Genomic DNA, 16464 nt, shown 5'->3' with positions numbered 1-16464 from the left:
TACTAGCTTTGCCAAATATTACCACTGGGGAAAACTGAGTAAAGAGTTCAGGGGATCTCTCTGTATTATTTCTTACAACTGCACGTGCATCTATAATTGTCCCCAAATCAAAAGTTTAATTAAGAAAAAAAAAAGGTAGAAAATCTTTGTTAGCTGCCTCCTCAAGAGGGCTGGCTTCTGAGCTAGCAGTAAACTATGCCGCTGCAACAGTTACTTCTCTGGTCCTCAATATTCACATCTGAAAAAAAAAACTGGAGGGGTTCAGTAGGTTAAGCATCTGACTTCGGCTCAGGTTATGATCTCACACTTTGCAGGTTCGAGCCCCGTGTCGGGCTCTGTCCTGACAGCTCAGAGCCTGGAGCCTGCTTCAGATTCTGTGTCTCCCCCTTTCTGCTCCTCTCCTGCTTCTACTGTCTCTCCCTCTCTCAAAAATAAATAAACATTAAAAAGAGAGAGAGACAGACAGACAGACACTGGACTCTTAATGACCTCCAGCTCTAAAATTAAGTGATTCTTGGAGAGCCTGGGTGGCTCAATCAGTTAAGCATCCGTCTTCGGCTCAGGTCACGATCTTGCAGTTTGTGGGCTTGAGCCCCACATCAGGCTCTGTGCTGACCGCTCAGAGCCTGAAGCCTGCTTCCGATTGTGTCTTTCCCTCTCTGCTCCTCCCCCATTTGCAGTCTGCCTCTCTTTCTCAAAAATAAATACACGTTAAAAAACAAATTAAAAAAAATTTTTTTAACATGTATTCATTTTTTTTGAAAGAGAGAGAGAGCTAGCAAGTGAGCTCTCAGCACAGAGCCTGACGTGGGGCTCAAACTCACTAGCTGTGGACCATGACCTGAGCTGAAGTTGGATACTTAACTGACTGAGCCACCTGGGCGCCCCCCCAATTTTTTTTTTAATTAAGTGATTCTTGTGGCACCTGAGTGGCTCAGTCAGTTGGGTGTCTGTCTCTTGATTACAGCTCAGGTCATGGTCTTATAGTTTGTGGGATTGGGCCCCATGTTGGGCTCTACACTGAGCGTGCAAAGCCTGCTTGGGATTCTCTCTTTCTCCTCTCTCTGCTCTTCCCCCCCACTCACGCTCTCTTGCTCTCAAAATAAATAAATGGACATTAAAAAAATTAAATTAAGTGATTCTTCAAAAAAGAATATGAAACAGAAAAGGCAATAAACTAACTATTGCTAGGTAGAGAAACAGAGACAGGGTCTTCAATGACCTTTCTATGACTGTCAACTTTTCTATAAGATAAAATATATAAATCTCTCACAATTCAGAAAAATGATTTTAGCTAGTCCCAAAGTATTTCTGATTTTAGTCATCCTTAAAATGCAAAGTGGTTTGGAATTCATCAACCTCCATGTGTTTGAAAATCTATGTTTTAAGCCTGTATAGATAAGGTCTGTACATCTTGTAGAAGTTAAATTAACCAGTGAACAAATTATGAGCAAACTGTTTTTGTGAATTTTCTACTATATGATTCAGAAAGTTTAAGTAAAGGGCTGTGCAGCTGTCTCAAAGTAGGCCTGAAGACAAACCCAGGTCACCCTTAAGTACGGAAAAGGTGGGACTCCAAGTCAATTATCCTCCTCTTATGGAGAGCAGAGGTCCTCAAGTCAACATCCAGATGTGGCTTTATTTTTCTGGAAGGAGGACCAGTTAGGCTTGAGTAACACTAGACTCAGGGTTACCTAGGACAGGATTTCTATCCACCTTCACAGAAAGTTCTAGTTCTGTGTCTTCTCTTTCCAAACAGTTCTCTCCCCTTGCTAGTTTGGGGCTTCAAAACTGGTGCTGGCGTTGCTACCATCCCACTCACAGAGCTGCAGCCTGCCTCGTCTGCACCAACCAAGGCATGGAAGGCTCCTTGTCCTCTTTGCTTCATTTGAGGCACAGCTGACACAGACAAAAGCAAGCTGAGTGTGGGCGCTCTGTATGGTAGGTATATGTTAGCCTTGACACGTGGCTTGATTTTCATTAAAATTAGCAGAGATTTTACACGAAAAACAAAACACCAACTGTCAATACTTGTATTTGTTCCTTTTACATTTTCAGTAGAAGTTATTTTTCTAAAAAAATTTTTTTAATGTTTGTTTATTTTTGGGAGAGAGAGAGAGACTGCATGAGCAGGGGAGGGGCAGAGAGAGCGGAAGACATAGAATCCGGAGCAGGCTCCAGGCTCTGAACTGTCAGCGCAGAGCCGGATGCGGGACTCGAACTCCTGAACTGCAAGATCACGACCCAAGGCGAAGTCAGACGCTTAACCAACTGAGCCACCCAGGCGCCCCAGAAGTTATTTTTAAAAAGAAAAACACCCTAGGGGCACCTGGGTGGCTCGATCAGTTAAGTGTCCGACTTTAGCTAAGGTCACAATCTTCCATTTCGTGAGTTCGAGCCCTGCACTGGGCTCTGTGTTGACAGAGCCTAGAGCCTGCTTTGGATTGTGTCTCCCTTTTTCTCTGCCCCTCCCCCTCTCGCACTCTGTCTCTCTCAAAAATAAATATTAAAAAAAAAAAAAAAAGAAATTAGTACTTTGGGGCAGGGGGGTTCTTTATAATATTTTTTTAATAATATTTAATAAAACAATGTAATAAGGCAAAGTTGTAAGTGGTGAGGGGAACAAGTAAGGTTATGTTGAAGGTGTTAACTTTCTACCCAGAAAGGCAGCATATGTGACCCTTCAGCAAGTCCTTGAAAGACCTTCAGCAGAGTGACTGCCCTCATTTATAATAACTTCCTCACAGTCCTGCGTTCCTTCCTTCCCCTGGGTTCCCCATCTCAGTTACGCAGCATCCTCCAACAACCTGTTTTGTAAAAGAAGAGCCTACATGAAGAGACTGACTTTTTGGTTCCCTGGTTAGACATGGATATTTCTCAGACTCTACCAAGGGTAGTCAATAAAATAACCTAGATTTAAGCTAGAAGATTTTTTTCCTTTTGGGGGGGGAAAGAGAGCATGTGCATGTGCAAGTGGGGGAGGGGCAGAAGGAGAAAGAGAATCTTAAGCAGGCTCCATGAGCCAAACTTGGGGCTTGATCCCACGACCATCAGATCATGACCTGAGCTGAAATCAAGAGTCAGACACTTGACTAAGACACCCAGGTGGCCCAATTTTCTAAGCACTTCTTGAAATCATTTTTTTACTTGAACAATTTCTTGGAAATTAAGACCAAACTGTAGGCTAAGAAACATGGTACTATTTTTAAGCCTAAATGATACAATATGCTTCTGGTCCTTGTTTGAAAACTAAAATCGCAAATGTAAAACTCTGGTAAAAATGAGTTACAGTTAACGGGGCCATTAATGACGTAGGTAATTAATCTCCTTATAATCTTAAAGAGACAGCAAATGAGCCTCTGCCAATGATCAACATAATACTCACCTAGAGATCACTGCTACCGACTCGCTGGTGGAGACAGCACTGAATGAGGAGCACTCTGCGTCTCCTGGGGGGGGGCAAAGAGAGAAGTTCCACTAGGAGAGGCTGCTATACAAACTCACCAAGCCTAGGCAGCTCTTCCTTGGACATGTTGGCTCAGCCTTCCCGCAGAGCCACGAACACCACCCTGCTGCCTTGCTCGGCCTTTTGTGAGCTGGGCAGCAGCACAGAGAAAGCAAGACTGGTGGGATGGGAGGGCTAGGAAACCCATTCCCCAGAAGCCACTACCACCCTTAGACCCACGAAGCAAATGATTACTGTAGGTGATAAAGGGAGTCAAGGAGTCAGCATACAGCTGTCAGCCCCCTTCCCTTGGAGGTGGTGACCACTTCCTAGTGGGAGGTAAGAGGGTCCTTTACCCTCCTCTTCTTCATTCTCATCATGGCTGCAGCAGTCTTCCAAACCATCTACCAGCTCTTCTTCTAGATCTTCAGCCTCACCCAGGTCTACCTGGAGGTGTGTAGCTGAACTGTAAGAAAGAATCATGCCCCAGCCCAGTCAGTAAGACAGGTCACAGTTAGATTCTCATTCCTTGATCATGTCCCAGTGTTTCTCTCCACTCACCAACCTGCTGTCTCTTGCTCATTTCTCTTGCCCTCAGAGCTTAGGTCTAGCCACAGTTCCTCAAGCCCACAGCCCCTGTGGTGTAGAGAGCTACCCTGTCTCCTATCTTCTCTGAAGTCCCTCATAGCACGTAAGTACACAATTCTGCATACAAAAACACCATCAACGAATGCCTGGTGACTGACTTCAAAGGTCGCTAGACTTCTGGGAATTCAGAACAAGGACTTGGTAGACCAAGATTCCAGAGAGGTAACAAAGCACAAGAGAAGAAGCCAAGCATGTGTATACCCTAACTCTAAAATGGCTGCATTGGGGTGCGTGGATGGTTCAGTTGGTTGAGCGTCTGACTTCAGCTCAGGTCATGATCTCACGGTTTGTGAGTTCGAGCCCCACATCAGGCTATGTGCTGACAGCTCAGAGCCTGGAGCCTGTTTCTGATTCTGTGTCTCCCTCTCTCTCTGTCCCTCCCCACTCATGCTCTGTCTCTCTCTGTCTCAGAAATAAACAAACATTAAAAAAAATTTTTTTTAATGGCTATCATACCAGGAATGGCAAAGAGCCTGATCTGGTTTGGAATTAAGTAGAAAAGTCATAGGCTCCAACACAAGATGTTTGGTATTATTCTCCCTGGTTTTAATCTAAAACAAACGCTTCCTCTAAAGGACCAGAGAGTAAATCTTTTCAGTTTTGTGGGCCATACAGTTTGTTGCAACTACTCAAACCTACCATTGTAACAGGAAAGCAGCCATACACAGCAGTTAATGAATGGGGAAGGCTGTGTTTCAATAAAGCTTTATTTATAAAAGCAGACAGTGGGCAAGATTTGGCCCACCTACTGGTCTAGTTTGCCAACCTCTGCCCTAAAGTGAAAACCAAAATTCTAGGGCAGCCAAAAAATAAAACCACCTTCAAAGACATAAGGTCAGTGTCATTAAATTATGGTGTATACATTCTCCTGCTCTAAATCAATCAAAAACGTCCCCCAACTTACCCGATGTCCCTAGCAGGTGAGTCCAGCTCCCTGGCTTCCTTAGGCCCCTCCGTCCCAAGCTGGCCCAGATGGATGGAAGAGAGACGGGTGGCCACATCAGCTACGCCAAGGGGTTGAGAGGGAGAAGGCAGAATGGGAGTTTTGTCTTCTCCCAGTGGTGGGGAGTCGATCGTAGACCCACAGGCAGGGCTGTGGCTGAGTGCATTGGCATGTGAGGCAAGGAGGTGAATGCTGATGCGTTTGGTACAGAAGACTGTGCTGTCCAACTCCAACGTGTCCCGGGCTCTAGGGAGGATCCTGCTGTTTGCTCCAGCATCCTCCTGAGGGAACTGCTGGCCTACTGAGGGAGGTTTCCACAGCCTGTTCTTGTTGAGGAGATCGCACTGCAAGCTGGAGTTCATGAAACAAGACTGTTCAAACTGGCAGCCTTGCCTTGGCTTCTTCTCAAAGCCTCTTGCAGTCAACTTCCTCACGGCCTCAGTGAACCGAACCTCCTTAGTCAGAGCCTGAGAAACAAAGTCACCATCCAGGCCACAGGGATGTGGCTCTGCTCTTGTGGTTAAGTTACTCCGGTTATACTGGGGAGAGGCAACACTGGTGGTGGACATGTCTAAGGAGCTGGGGGCAGACAGGGTGCTAGAGGCAGGGGCATCATCTAGGACAGTGCGGGTACTCTTGGGGACCTTGTGTTCAATAGGCTGCACTGCACAGTCTCCAGTACCCCCCGAATGATGCCAGGAGACAAGATGGATCTTGGGTGAGGATACTGGCTTCAGGCCCTCTGTGGCCTGCGATAAAGGCACTTTAGTGCTATTTGGCCGCATGAAGGAGTTGTTATTCAGCGTGGGCTTGGAGGGGGAGGAGGGGGAGGAGGGGGAGGAGGGGGAGGAGGGGGAGAATGGAGAGGGGATCTTCCCTGAGATGGCAGAGGCCAGGCTCTTCCCCGAAGGATTTTCCCCAGCCGCTCCCAGTGAGAGGTATGGATCTGTAGATGAGGATGCCATGGGCTGAGCCATGGGGGAGACTGTGTAAGAAGGGGCCTTGTTGGCAGTGAGTCTGACAGGGAGGCTCTTCTGAGGGAGAGAAAATGGTGTTTTTCCGGGCAGGCTCGAGCGCAAGCAGAAAGACTCCAGTTGCTGGTACGGTTTGTGCCTGCAGCCGGAGCGGCGGTACAGGAGGGTGCCGCCGAACAGGTCTGGGAGGGTGTGCAGGTAACAGGAGGTGCTGTGGCCTGCGATGACGGCCGTGCGCCCTGAGCTACATAAAGTGCTGGGGCAAAAGAAGTATGCTGGCGGGGGTGGGACCCCCAAGAGGCCTGGGCCCAACCCTGCTGAAAGTGTCCCCACGTGCTTCCTCTCCAGTTTCCAGATTGGCTTCACCTGCTGATGGGCCTGAGCCCAGGCTTTGCCCTCGGAGGGTTTCTCCGGTGGCGGGGCGGGCACTGTGCCTGAGGGGCCACTCTGCTTGAAGCCGTTTCTCTGGCGGAGGCCAATGCTGTAGTGCTCTGTTCCTGCTGAGGCCATGAGGGGCCCACATCATGGCCACGTGGCCTCATGGCCCAACTCGGAAAAGGTGCCACACACCTCCAGTAGTAGCGGCTGCATCCTTGAAGTCCGTCAGCCTGAAGGGGAGAGAAGCCATAGGGAACGTCACAGTCCCAGAAGGACAGACACCGGGCAACAGAGCCCCCCTTCGGTTCTTCCTGGGCACCCGGCCGTGGCTGTCATTTAGAACCCTGAGAGAAGAGCACGAGAGTCCTAGGGTGCTTCCAGTGGTCTTCCTGCTACCCTCATGCAATCAAAGCCGGCTTCATCAAGGACACGGACTTTAAGACTCCACCAGTGAGTCTGCTCACGTGTTCCCACACCCTCAGGGAGATCTTTCCTCTCTCTCCAAAGCAAAATACATCTCTCTGTGTGTCACCATCCACTTCACCGAGTGGCTTCCTTCCCTCGCCTAACCCCCAGTGTGGCAAGGAATAAGGCAAGTCTGGGGGTGGCAGAGAAACCAGCCAATATCTTCCTCTTCACCAACCAATTCTGAAAGACCAAAGGTCACTTGAGAAACAGATTTTACATCTAGGAGTCCCTGACCAACGTTCAGTCACCCCTGGCGTGGCCTGCATTTTATAGTTAAGTGTGACAAGTTGAGATATAAGCAGAGAATTCCCGGGCTGACCTCTGCAGTTTGCTCAGAAGCTGAGACAGTGATTTCATCTCTTCAAGCGTCTTGCCAACTATATGGACTTAAATCCCATGCTAGCTGTTGGTGGGAAAAAGTAGAAACAAAATGGAACTGGACACCAACGGTATTTTTACTTCAAGTGACCTCATTTCCAGCAGCCACAGTGGGACAGGAGAGTTCAGGGGGCAGAATATAGAGGAAGAAGTAGGAGAGCTTTCCTTATATCAAACCCCAGGTATCAGTTGGGGATTGGATCTCAGGGAGGGAGGGCCTGTCTCAGACACTCCCTCATTCAATGTTTCCTCTAAGGCAAAACCTCTGAACCAGCCAGTAATTCTCAGTTCCAAACAGTCTGTTAAGCATGGTCACTTACTTTCTAAATCAAAGTCACAAAATAATCTCCAATTTTCACAAATGACAGCATCCAAAGGGGAAAAAAATAAGACCCTTCTATAAGAAGTCATTCATCTGGGATAATTCTGAATGGAATCCTGGCATCCTTACCAAGGAAGTGTTTTTGCAATGGCAAGAGGGAAAGAATTAGCAGAGAATTTTTTGGCTCAAGTTACTTCTAAAACACAAACTTCAACGGGGAGAGGTCCTTGTATTTTGATAAGAGACTAATGGCCAAGGAAGACCCACTATTCCTATCTACATCTATAGGAACTGTTGGTGTTGTCTAACAACAGAAAGCCTGCAGAAGCCACATGACATCCCCCTTTTTTCCTGCAAAGGCTGACCTATGTGAATTCTTTCTCAAGGAGAGAGAGTACAAAAACCACAACTCATTACTGCCAACATTCAAAATGGCAGTGGGCTAAAAAGAGCCTAAGTTCTAAAACTAGATTTTGATGCCAGCAGCCTCATACTAAGGAGACAGAAAATGGACCTCCACCAAGTCCGAACTATGGAAATACTGCCGGGGCCAATCACACAGTGTGCACTTATGGTAGAGAAGTAGACACGAGGGAATATCAAAGCCTGCCGTGGACTTTACAAGACCACACACATGTGCGTTGTGTACACTCAACAGATTCATAGTCCCAACTCACGTAGTCCTCACGTCTTGCCCTACCAATGCAACCCGACAGACACACCAAAGTGACTGGAGAAAAGGGCTAAGGAAATGTCACTGGTATGCCTGAAAAATGCCCCACTTGTGGCTCCTCATGGGCACTGCACTATCTCAGACCTTCATGGCTTTGCAAGTGCCACTCCCTGGAGCCTTTTCCTTCTTTTCACCAGACTGAAAAGTAATCAGCTCGAATATCCCCTTCTCCTGGGAGCCTTCCTGGACTCTCCACTTTGCAAAGGATGCCTCATCTGTGTGCATGCCACCGTCACTGTTTCTATTATGCTGAACTTTAATGACGGTCTACTGGACCACTCATCTGACCAGAAGCGACAAGCATGTTTTCCTTTAGCCCATGTCCTCAGTTGTGTCTGGAACATAGTTAAGTGCTCAATATTCTGCTGAATGAATGAATACACTGGAAAAGTTCAGTAAATGAAGGGGAACACGCTAGCAGTGATGAAGACTAATTTGGGCATCTAACAAATGCCAGGTAGTGTGCTAGGCATTTTACCTCTATTATCTTATTTAATCCTCACAAAAACCTTATATTCAATTTACTGGTGATGAATCTGAAAATCAGAAAAGCTAAGTAACTCTTCTATAATTAAACAACCGATAATGAGTGGTGCCTAGATTAAAACTAGAGTTTGTCTGACTCTAAATGCCTCTTAAACAGGAATGAAACACACACTCATTCCCTGTCCCCTCAATTATCCTTAAGCTTCAGGTTCAAGAGAAAACCCAGGTTGGAAACACTCTCCCACCATTTATATTGAGCCCCTTCGTGGACGAAGCTTGTAAAAGCATGTGCTCGTCTCAGAACCATGGCCAATCCCACTTTCCCCCTGTAGCCATGGAGGCCCACTGCCTGCTGGGTGAAGAGAACCCTTCTTCCTCCCTTCTGCACACACCACGCAATGTCTGCCTCTCTGCATCGTGTCACATGAATCCTCAGTGCCAGGAATACTGAACCAAGTGGCCTGGCATCTGGCTGACTTGACTTCTAATCCGAATGAGTAAGAAGGAGCAAAGAATATACTTCTGCCCTCTTCAGAGGCTGCGGGTGGTCTGCTCCCAGGCACAGTGTGAAGCAGGCCAGCTGGGCAAGCGCCAGAGTAAAGTGGGTTCTCCTCTAACAGGATTCCAGATCTCCTATGTCTTTGCAATGGCTGTTTCCCACTGCTTGTTTCCTCTCGTAGTCCCCATGATGTGTAGGATGGCAACTCAGAAACGAGCCACCTGTCTTTGTAAGGACACATTATCTGGACACAGGGGTCAAACAGATGAGAAGATGGTTCCGTACATCCCTTTCTGGGAAACAGCTCCAGAGCTAGTAAGAGATAACCAGAGTTGGCGAAGATGACGGTGTCAGGAACTGCCAAGCAAAACCGATCTGGCATGTCAGATAACCTACACAGAGTAGCTTCAAGAACATGAAGTAAACAGTATCACTCATAACAGTACCACGTACAAATGTTCTGACCTGGTATCATAGTTTTTGGTTCAGAAGTAGTGTCTGGTTTAGACCAGGAAATAATGGTTGCTAAAAGCAACCTTCTTCTTTCTCTTTACAGAGATCATTAATGAAATCAAAACCCCATGTGATGGGGAAGTAGAGACCTAGCTAGAAAATTCAGGCAACCTGGGTCCCAGGGACCTCTGACTCCTGGCCATGGGTCACCTTTTCCATATGCTACCCTCAATAGCACTGCCACTCTAGTACCAAAGAATGACTTCATCTGACTATAGGAATGCGAAGCGACAAACTTTAAAAAACCTTCCAGGGGCTCCAGGGTAGTTCAGTCAGTTAAATGGCCAACTTTGGCTCAGGTCATGATATTGCAGTTTGTGAGTTTAAGCCCCGCATTAGGCTCTGTGCTGACGGCTCCTGGAGTCTGCTTCAGATTCTGTGTCTCCCTCTCTCTCTGCCCCTTCTCCACTCTGTCTCTCAAAATAAACATAAAAAAAAAACCAAACAACAGAAAAACGCCTTTGAAGGCCTAAATATAAGAAGTAGAGGGGGGCGCCTGGGTGGCACAGTCGGTTAAGTGTCCGGCTTCAGCCAGGTCACGATCTCGCGGTCCGTGAGTTCGAGCCCCGCGTCGGGCTCTGGGCTGATGGCCCGGAGCCTGGAGCCTGTTTCCGATTCTGTGTCTCCCTCTCTCTCTGCCCCTCGCCCGTTCATGCTCTGTCTCTCTCTGTCCCAAAAATAAATAAACGTTGAAAAAAAATTAAAAAAAAAAAAAAAAAAAAAGAAGTAGAGGAAGTGAGGGACTCCTGGGTGGCTCAGTCGGTTGAGTGTCCGACTTCGGCTCAGGTCATGGATCTTGTGGCTCGTGAGTTCAAGCCCCGCGTCGGGCTCTGTGCTGACAGCTCGGAGCCTGGAGCCTGCTTCGGATTCTGTGTCTCCCTCTCTCTCTCTGCCCCTCCCCTGCTTGTTCTCTCTCTCCCTCTCTCTCAAAAATAAATAAAAACATTAAAAAAAAAAAAAGTAGAGGAAGTGAGAAAATAGTTTCAAAATCTAACACATTGCAATAGTGGTTTCTGCCATAAAGTCAAAGCCTAGATGGACAAATAATGTCTTGGTACCCAGACCCCAGAGAAAGCATATACTCAGAAGGCCATTTTCCCACGAGGTCATAAAACCTGTCCCTTGTAGTATACCCTAGGCTCCTGACACAATGTACACCACCCACCCCGCCCCAACTCCCTCAGATTCCTAAGCACACTGTGATGATACACACTGGTGTGTCTATGTGTGTCTTTAGAATCTCAGAAACAGGCTGCCCATCTCCCAGGAAACATTATAGGATGAGACATCGAAGGCAAGAATAAGAAGGAAAGGTATTTATATATGTAGGAAGCCTCACAAAGGCTACTGATGAAAGCCTTGTTTCAAAAACGCCCAACTGGTGGCGCCTGGGTGGCTCAGTCGGCTAAGCATCCGACTCTTGCTTTCGGCTCAGGTCATGATCTCACAGTTCCTGAGATGAAACTACCCCCCCTACCCCCACCCCCAGCATCAGAGCCTGCTTGGGATTCTCTCTCCCTCTCTCTCTGTCCCTCGTGTGCTCTCATATGTGTGCTCTCTCTCAGAATAAACAAACATTAAAAGAAAAAGTCTGTTTCTATAACAACAAAACACAAGAACACCCAACCCAAGCAAGTCTAAACTTAGAGTAATTGGTGATTATATAAATTAAAAGGATTCACAAGTCCTATTATTTTCATTCAATTTACATACATTTTTTTAGCCACATATATATCCACTACTTAAAGACAAGTAAAGGCACTCATACTTACTCTCTCTCAAGGGTCCGCCATTAGTTGACCCTCCAACCAAGAGCTTGTGAGGAACTTACTTTAGGAACCAATAAACTGACCTCATCTGTTAGATTTTGAACAATCTAACACATTTCACAGAGCTACTAATCTTACACCTTTCTTGCTCCTACAGATTATCCCTGGGGAATAGGAGAACTCAAGGGGTGAACAGGGGATACAAACACTATGCTATTGCCAGAAGCGTTCAAGTTTAGAAGCAAACAAGCCTGTTTCTGATTAAGTTCCTCAGTCAAGGTCCAAACAGGAACATGCCCAGCTGAAAAGAAAGGTTAGTTTAGGGCAGATCAGCTGAGGAGCGTGTTCTTGGGAATAAAAGCCCCTTTGAAACAGCTCTCAGGACATTTGAATGTGTTTAAGCAAAAACAAAGGGCTGGAAGAATATACACTAAACTATCATGGTAAGTATCTTGGGGAGAAGAGTGGAATGAAGGATGGGGCATGGGAGGGGAAGGGAGGGGGACATTTTTCCAGTTTACTTCATGGGCATCTGTATTGTCTAATCCTTCAAAACAACACCAACCAACCACATGTTACTTGTGGGAAGTATTCCAAGAGTCTCCAGGGCACTATGATCCCTCACAGACATGCTGGGTCAGCAGTTACCATCCCTTCATAACTCACATCAAACAGAGCTCTGATGAATAGTGAATTCATTCAATGCTGAAACCACACAGCTGGAATGTTTGAGAAAAGACAAGAGAAGAAGTATCATAACCCCCACTGGGTAGCAGTGAGATCAAATTGGAAAATTCACATAAAGCACAGTCCACACTAAACATTCAAGGGGTGGGTGGCAGTTATCATACTCATTACTGGCACCGTATGGTCAAACCTTCTTCCCTCAGCTCTTTTCTCAAGTATCAATGAAGGAGGGGGGGAGGGGTCGGAAGGGGGAAACACACATGGAGAAGGCAGCACAGCAAGTATTCTGCTGCAAAATTTCAGCTAGTACAAATAATGTCCTTTTATAAAAAGACATAGTAGTCTGGTCATTTGGGAAACTTCTGTGCAATTTATTACTGGTAACTAGGTTCTTCACCTGCAGGTGTGACTTGGCACTAAAAAACAATTGAAAAGTGCTTTTGTGGGGGGGAGGGTGGTGCCTGGGTGGCTCAGCCAGTTAAGCTTCTGACTCTCGATTTTGTCTCTGGTCATGATCTCATAGTTTGTGAGTTTGACCTGTGTCGGACTCCACACTCAGTGTGGAGCCTGCTTAGGATTCTCTCTCTCTCTCCTCTCTCTCTCAAAATAAATAAATAAGCTTAAAAAAAAAAGTGCTTTGGGATATACCCTTACAGTTTTTATATAACTAGATGGTTGGGATTTCTGAAAACACTGGGTGAAGAGTTAAAAAGTGATTGTTACTCACTTAGTGCCCAGACCCTGATCACTACATACCATTTGTCAATAAAAAGAACAAAGGAACTAGAGCTCCTTGGAAAATAGTTGGGACAGGAAAAGCATCAGATGAGCCCAGACTATCTCTTATGCTGCAAAAACTAAGGAAACATTCCAAATTTGATAGAGGCATCGTAAGATCACAGAAACAGCTCATATCGCACTTAATAGTAAAACACTAGATGCTTTCCTTCTAAGATTGAGAATAAGACAAGGATGTCTACTTTCCTCATTTCTAGTCAACACTGCACAGGAAATTCTAACCAGTGCAATAAGGCAAGAAAAAAAAAATTAAGCGTATGTAGATTGCAAAGGAAGAAATAAAACTATACTTATTTGCAGGGGACATAATCTTGTACATTGAAAATGCTAAGAAATCTACAAAAAAACCTTCTAAATAAGCAAATTTAGTAAGATAATAGGATACAAGATCAAATACAACAATTGATTTACTTCTATATACTAACAAGTAAAAAATGAAATAAAAGAAACACATCCATTCACAATAGCATTAGAAAAGATAAAATCCTTAAGAATAAACTTAACAACAGGTGCCTGGGTGGCTCACTCAGTTAAGCATCCAGCTCTTGATTTCGGTTCAGGTCACAATCTCAGTCATGAGATCCAGCCCCACATTGTGCTCTGTGCTGAACGTGAAGCATGCTTGGTATTCACTCTCCCTCTCTCTCTGCCCCTCCCCAACTTGTGCATGCACATGTGTGTGCTCTCTCTCGCAACATAAACGAATATTAAAAAAAATAATAATAACCTTAGGACACCTGGGTGGCTCAGTCAGTTAAATGTCCGACTTCAGCTCAGGTCTTAAGTTCACAGTTCATGAGTTCTGGCCCATGTCGGACTCTGTGCTGACAGCTCAGAGCCTGAGCCTGTTTCGGATTCTTTGTCTCCCTCTTTCTCTGCCCCTCCCCTGCTCATGGTGTCTTTCTCCCTCTCAAAAATAAACATTAAAAAAAAAAATTTTTTTTTAAATAAACTTAACAAAAGAAGTACATTGAAAACTACAAAACACTGCCAAGAGATATTGAAAATTAAATAAACGGAGACATATAACATGTTCATAAACTGGAAGACTCAGCATTGTTAAGATGGCGATTCTTCCCAAACTGATCTATGGAGTAAACGCAATTCCTATCAAAATCCCAGCAGGCTTTCCTGGAGAAACTGACAAGCTGATCCTAAAATTTACACAGAAATGAAAAAGACCCAGAACAGCCAAAAACAATTAAAAGAGGGGGGAAAAAAAAGTTGAACTTACACTACCCGATTTAGAAACTTAGTATTAAATTACAGTAATCAAGGCAATGTAAGTATTGGCATAATAAACATACAGATGAATGGAACCAAACAGAGTCCAGAAATAAACCCTTACATTTACGGTCAATTAATTTTCAATAAGGTTGCCTATGCAATTTAATGAGGAAAAGGATAATCTTTAACAAATGACTTTGGAACAGTGGGTATCCATGTACAAAACATGAACTCAGACTCTTACTTTAGACCATAATTGACTCAAAATGGATCATAGAGCTAAATGTAAGAACCAAAACTATAACACTTCCGGTAAAAAAACAGGAGAAAATGTTTATGACCTTGGGCAAGGCAAAGATTTATTAGATATGATACAAAAATCGTGACTGAAAAATTTTAAAGGAAAGTATGGTTAACAGTCCAGCTGTTAGCTGGATTATATCATAATTAAGAACTTAGAAAGGGGCACCTGGGTGGCTCAGTTAAGTGTCCAACTCTTGGTTTTGACTCAGGTCATGATCTCACAATTTGTGAGATCGAGCCCCGTGTTGGGCTGTGTGCTGACAGCACAGAGCCTGCCTGGGATTCTCTCTCTCCCTTTCTCGGTCACCCACACTCTCTCTCAAAATAAACACATAAAGTTAAAAAAAAAAAAAAAAAGCTACACACACATATATAAAAAAAGAACTTAGAAAAACACTACTGAGAATGAAAAATAAAAATCTACAAACGGGGAGGAAATAGCTGCAACTATAAAGGACTTGTATTCAGAATATACTAAGAATTCTCACAAGATGAAGGGCACCTGGGTCGCTCAGTTGGTTAAGCTTCCGACTCTTGATTTCAGCTCAGATCATGATCTCACAGTTTATAGGATAAAGTCCTGAGTGGGGCTCTGAGCTGACAGGATGGAACCTGTTTGGGATTCTCCCTCTCCCTCTGCCCTCCTTTGCTCACTCATGCGTGTGTGCATATGCCCTCTTCCTTCCTCTCTCTCAAAATAAATAATAAAAAAAAGGATGAAAACGAACCCAATTTAAAATTTTTTAAATAGGCAATTTTAAAAATAGGCAAAACATCTGGGGGCACCTGGGTAGCTCAATTGGTTGAGTGGCTCTTTTTTTTTTATTTTTTTAATGTTTATTTATTTTTGAGACAGAGACAGAGCACGAGTGGGGGAGGGGCGGAGAGAGAGAGGGAGACACAGAATCTGTCAGCACAGAGCCAAATGCGGGGCTTGAAGCCACGAACTGTGAGATCATGACCTGAGCCCGAAGTCGGACGCTCAACCGACTGAGCCACCCAGGCGCCCCTAGTGTCTGACTCTTGATTTCAGCTCAGGTCATGATCTCACGGTGAGTTCAAACCCCACATCACACATCAGACTCCAAGCTGAGAGCACGGAGCTTGCTTAGGATTCTCTCTCTCCCTTTCTCTCTGCCCCTGCTTGCACACATGCGCACGCGCGCGCGCACACACACACACACACACACAAACACACACTCTCTCTCTCTGTCTCAAAATAAATAAACTTAAAAAAAAAAAAAAGGTTATTACTACTTAAAGGGAAGCTTGGTTGTCCTCAGACCAGGAGGTAGGCAGCGCACAATCAACTTCAATTTTTGTTTGAAATTAGACTGGCAGGAATGAATTTTACCAGTGAATGATTCCAGCCAATGAAGTAAAACTCATTGCTCCATTACCTGAAGCAGGCTTGACTGGGGATCCATCACTAAGGTGCAAGAACTGAGGTCACATGCCTTAAAGAAGGGCCTCCCCAGTATATAAGTCTTTTCAGTGTAGCCACTGGTAGCCACCTTAATATGAACTAGTCACCCAGCATACTCTGCTCTAACCTGCCAGGGAATTTGCCAACCCTGGCTTAAAGGGGAATAAGAGGAAGAAGGCAAACACGGGAGCCTGGCAGATAAAGTTCAACAGCACTTTCTCTGGGGCCCATCAACACACCATGTAGGGGGAGGTCTCTGATTTTTAGGGGAGAAATGCTGTTTAAACCTAATTCTAAGCAAAACCTCATTGTCCAACAAAACACAAGGCCTGGTCCTGACTTCAACTGAAAAGCAGCTGCTGTCAGCACCAGTTGAGAAACAAGAACCCTGAGGCTGAGATAAGGGCTGGCTAGGGTCGAAGGACCACGGGGACAACATGGGAAGCTTAAGGTTTTTTGTTTTTGTT

General features: G+C 45.3%; 1 protein-coding gene across 2 annotated transcripts in view; it reads right to left on the bottom strand.

The window, feature by feature from the left end:
• The window catches only part of TTLL4 (tubulin tyrosine ligase like 4), a 38985-nt gene that overhangs the window by 12745 nt on the left and 9776 nt on the right, over positions 1-16464 (bottom strand). For both annotated transcript variants that reach the window (XM_043577836.1, XM_043577837.1), the window contains exons 2-4: positions 4998-6618; positions 3802-3911; positions 3386-3449 (exon numbers count right to left, since the gene is read on the bottom strand). In XM_043577836.1, the coding sequence (XP_043433771.1) occupies positions 3386-3449; positions 3802-3911; positions 4998-6520 (1697 nt within the window). In that variant the 5' untranslated portion in view covers positions 6521-6618. The remainder of the gene's footprint in view (positions 1-3385; positions 3450-3801; positions 3912-4997; positions 6619-16464) is intronic.

The sequence above is a fragment of the Prionailurus bengalensis genome, chromosome C1, assembly GCF_016509475.1.
Source record: "Prionailurus bengalensis isolate Pbe53 chromosome C1, Fcat_Pben_1.1_paternal_pri, whole genome shotgun sequence".
Lineage (NCBI taxonomy): Eukaryota > Metazoa > Chordata > Mammalia > Carnivora > Felidae > Prionailurus > Prionailurus bengalensis.
Note: the sequence above shows the minus strand (reverse complement) of the source record. Positions and strands in the feature narration are given on the sequence as shown.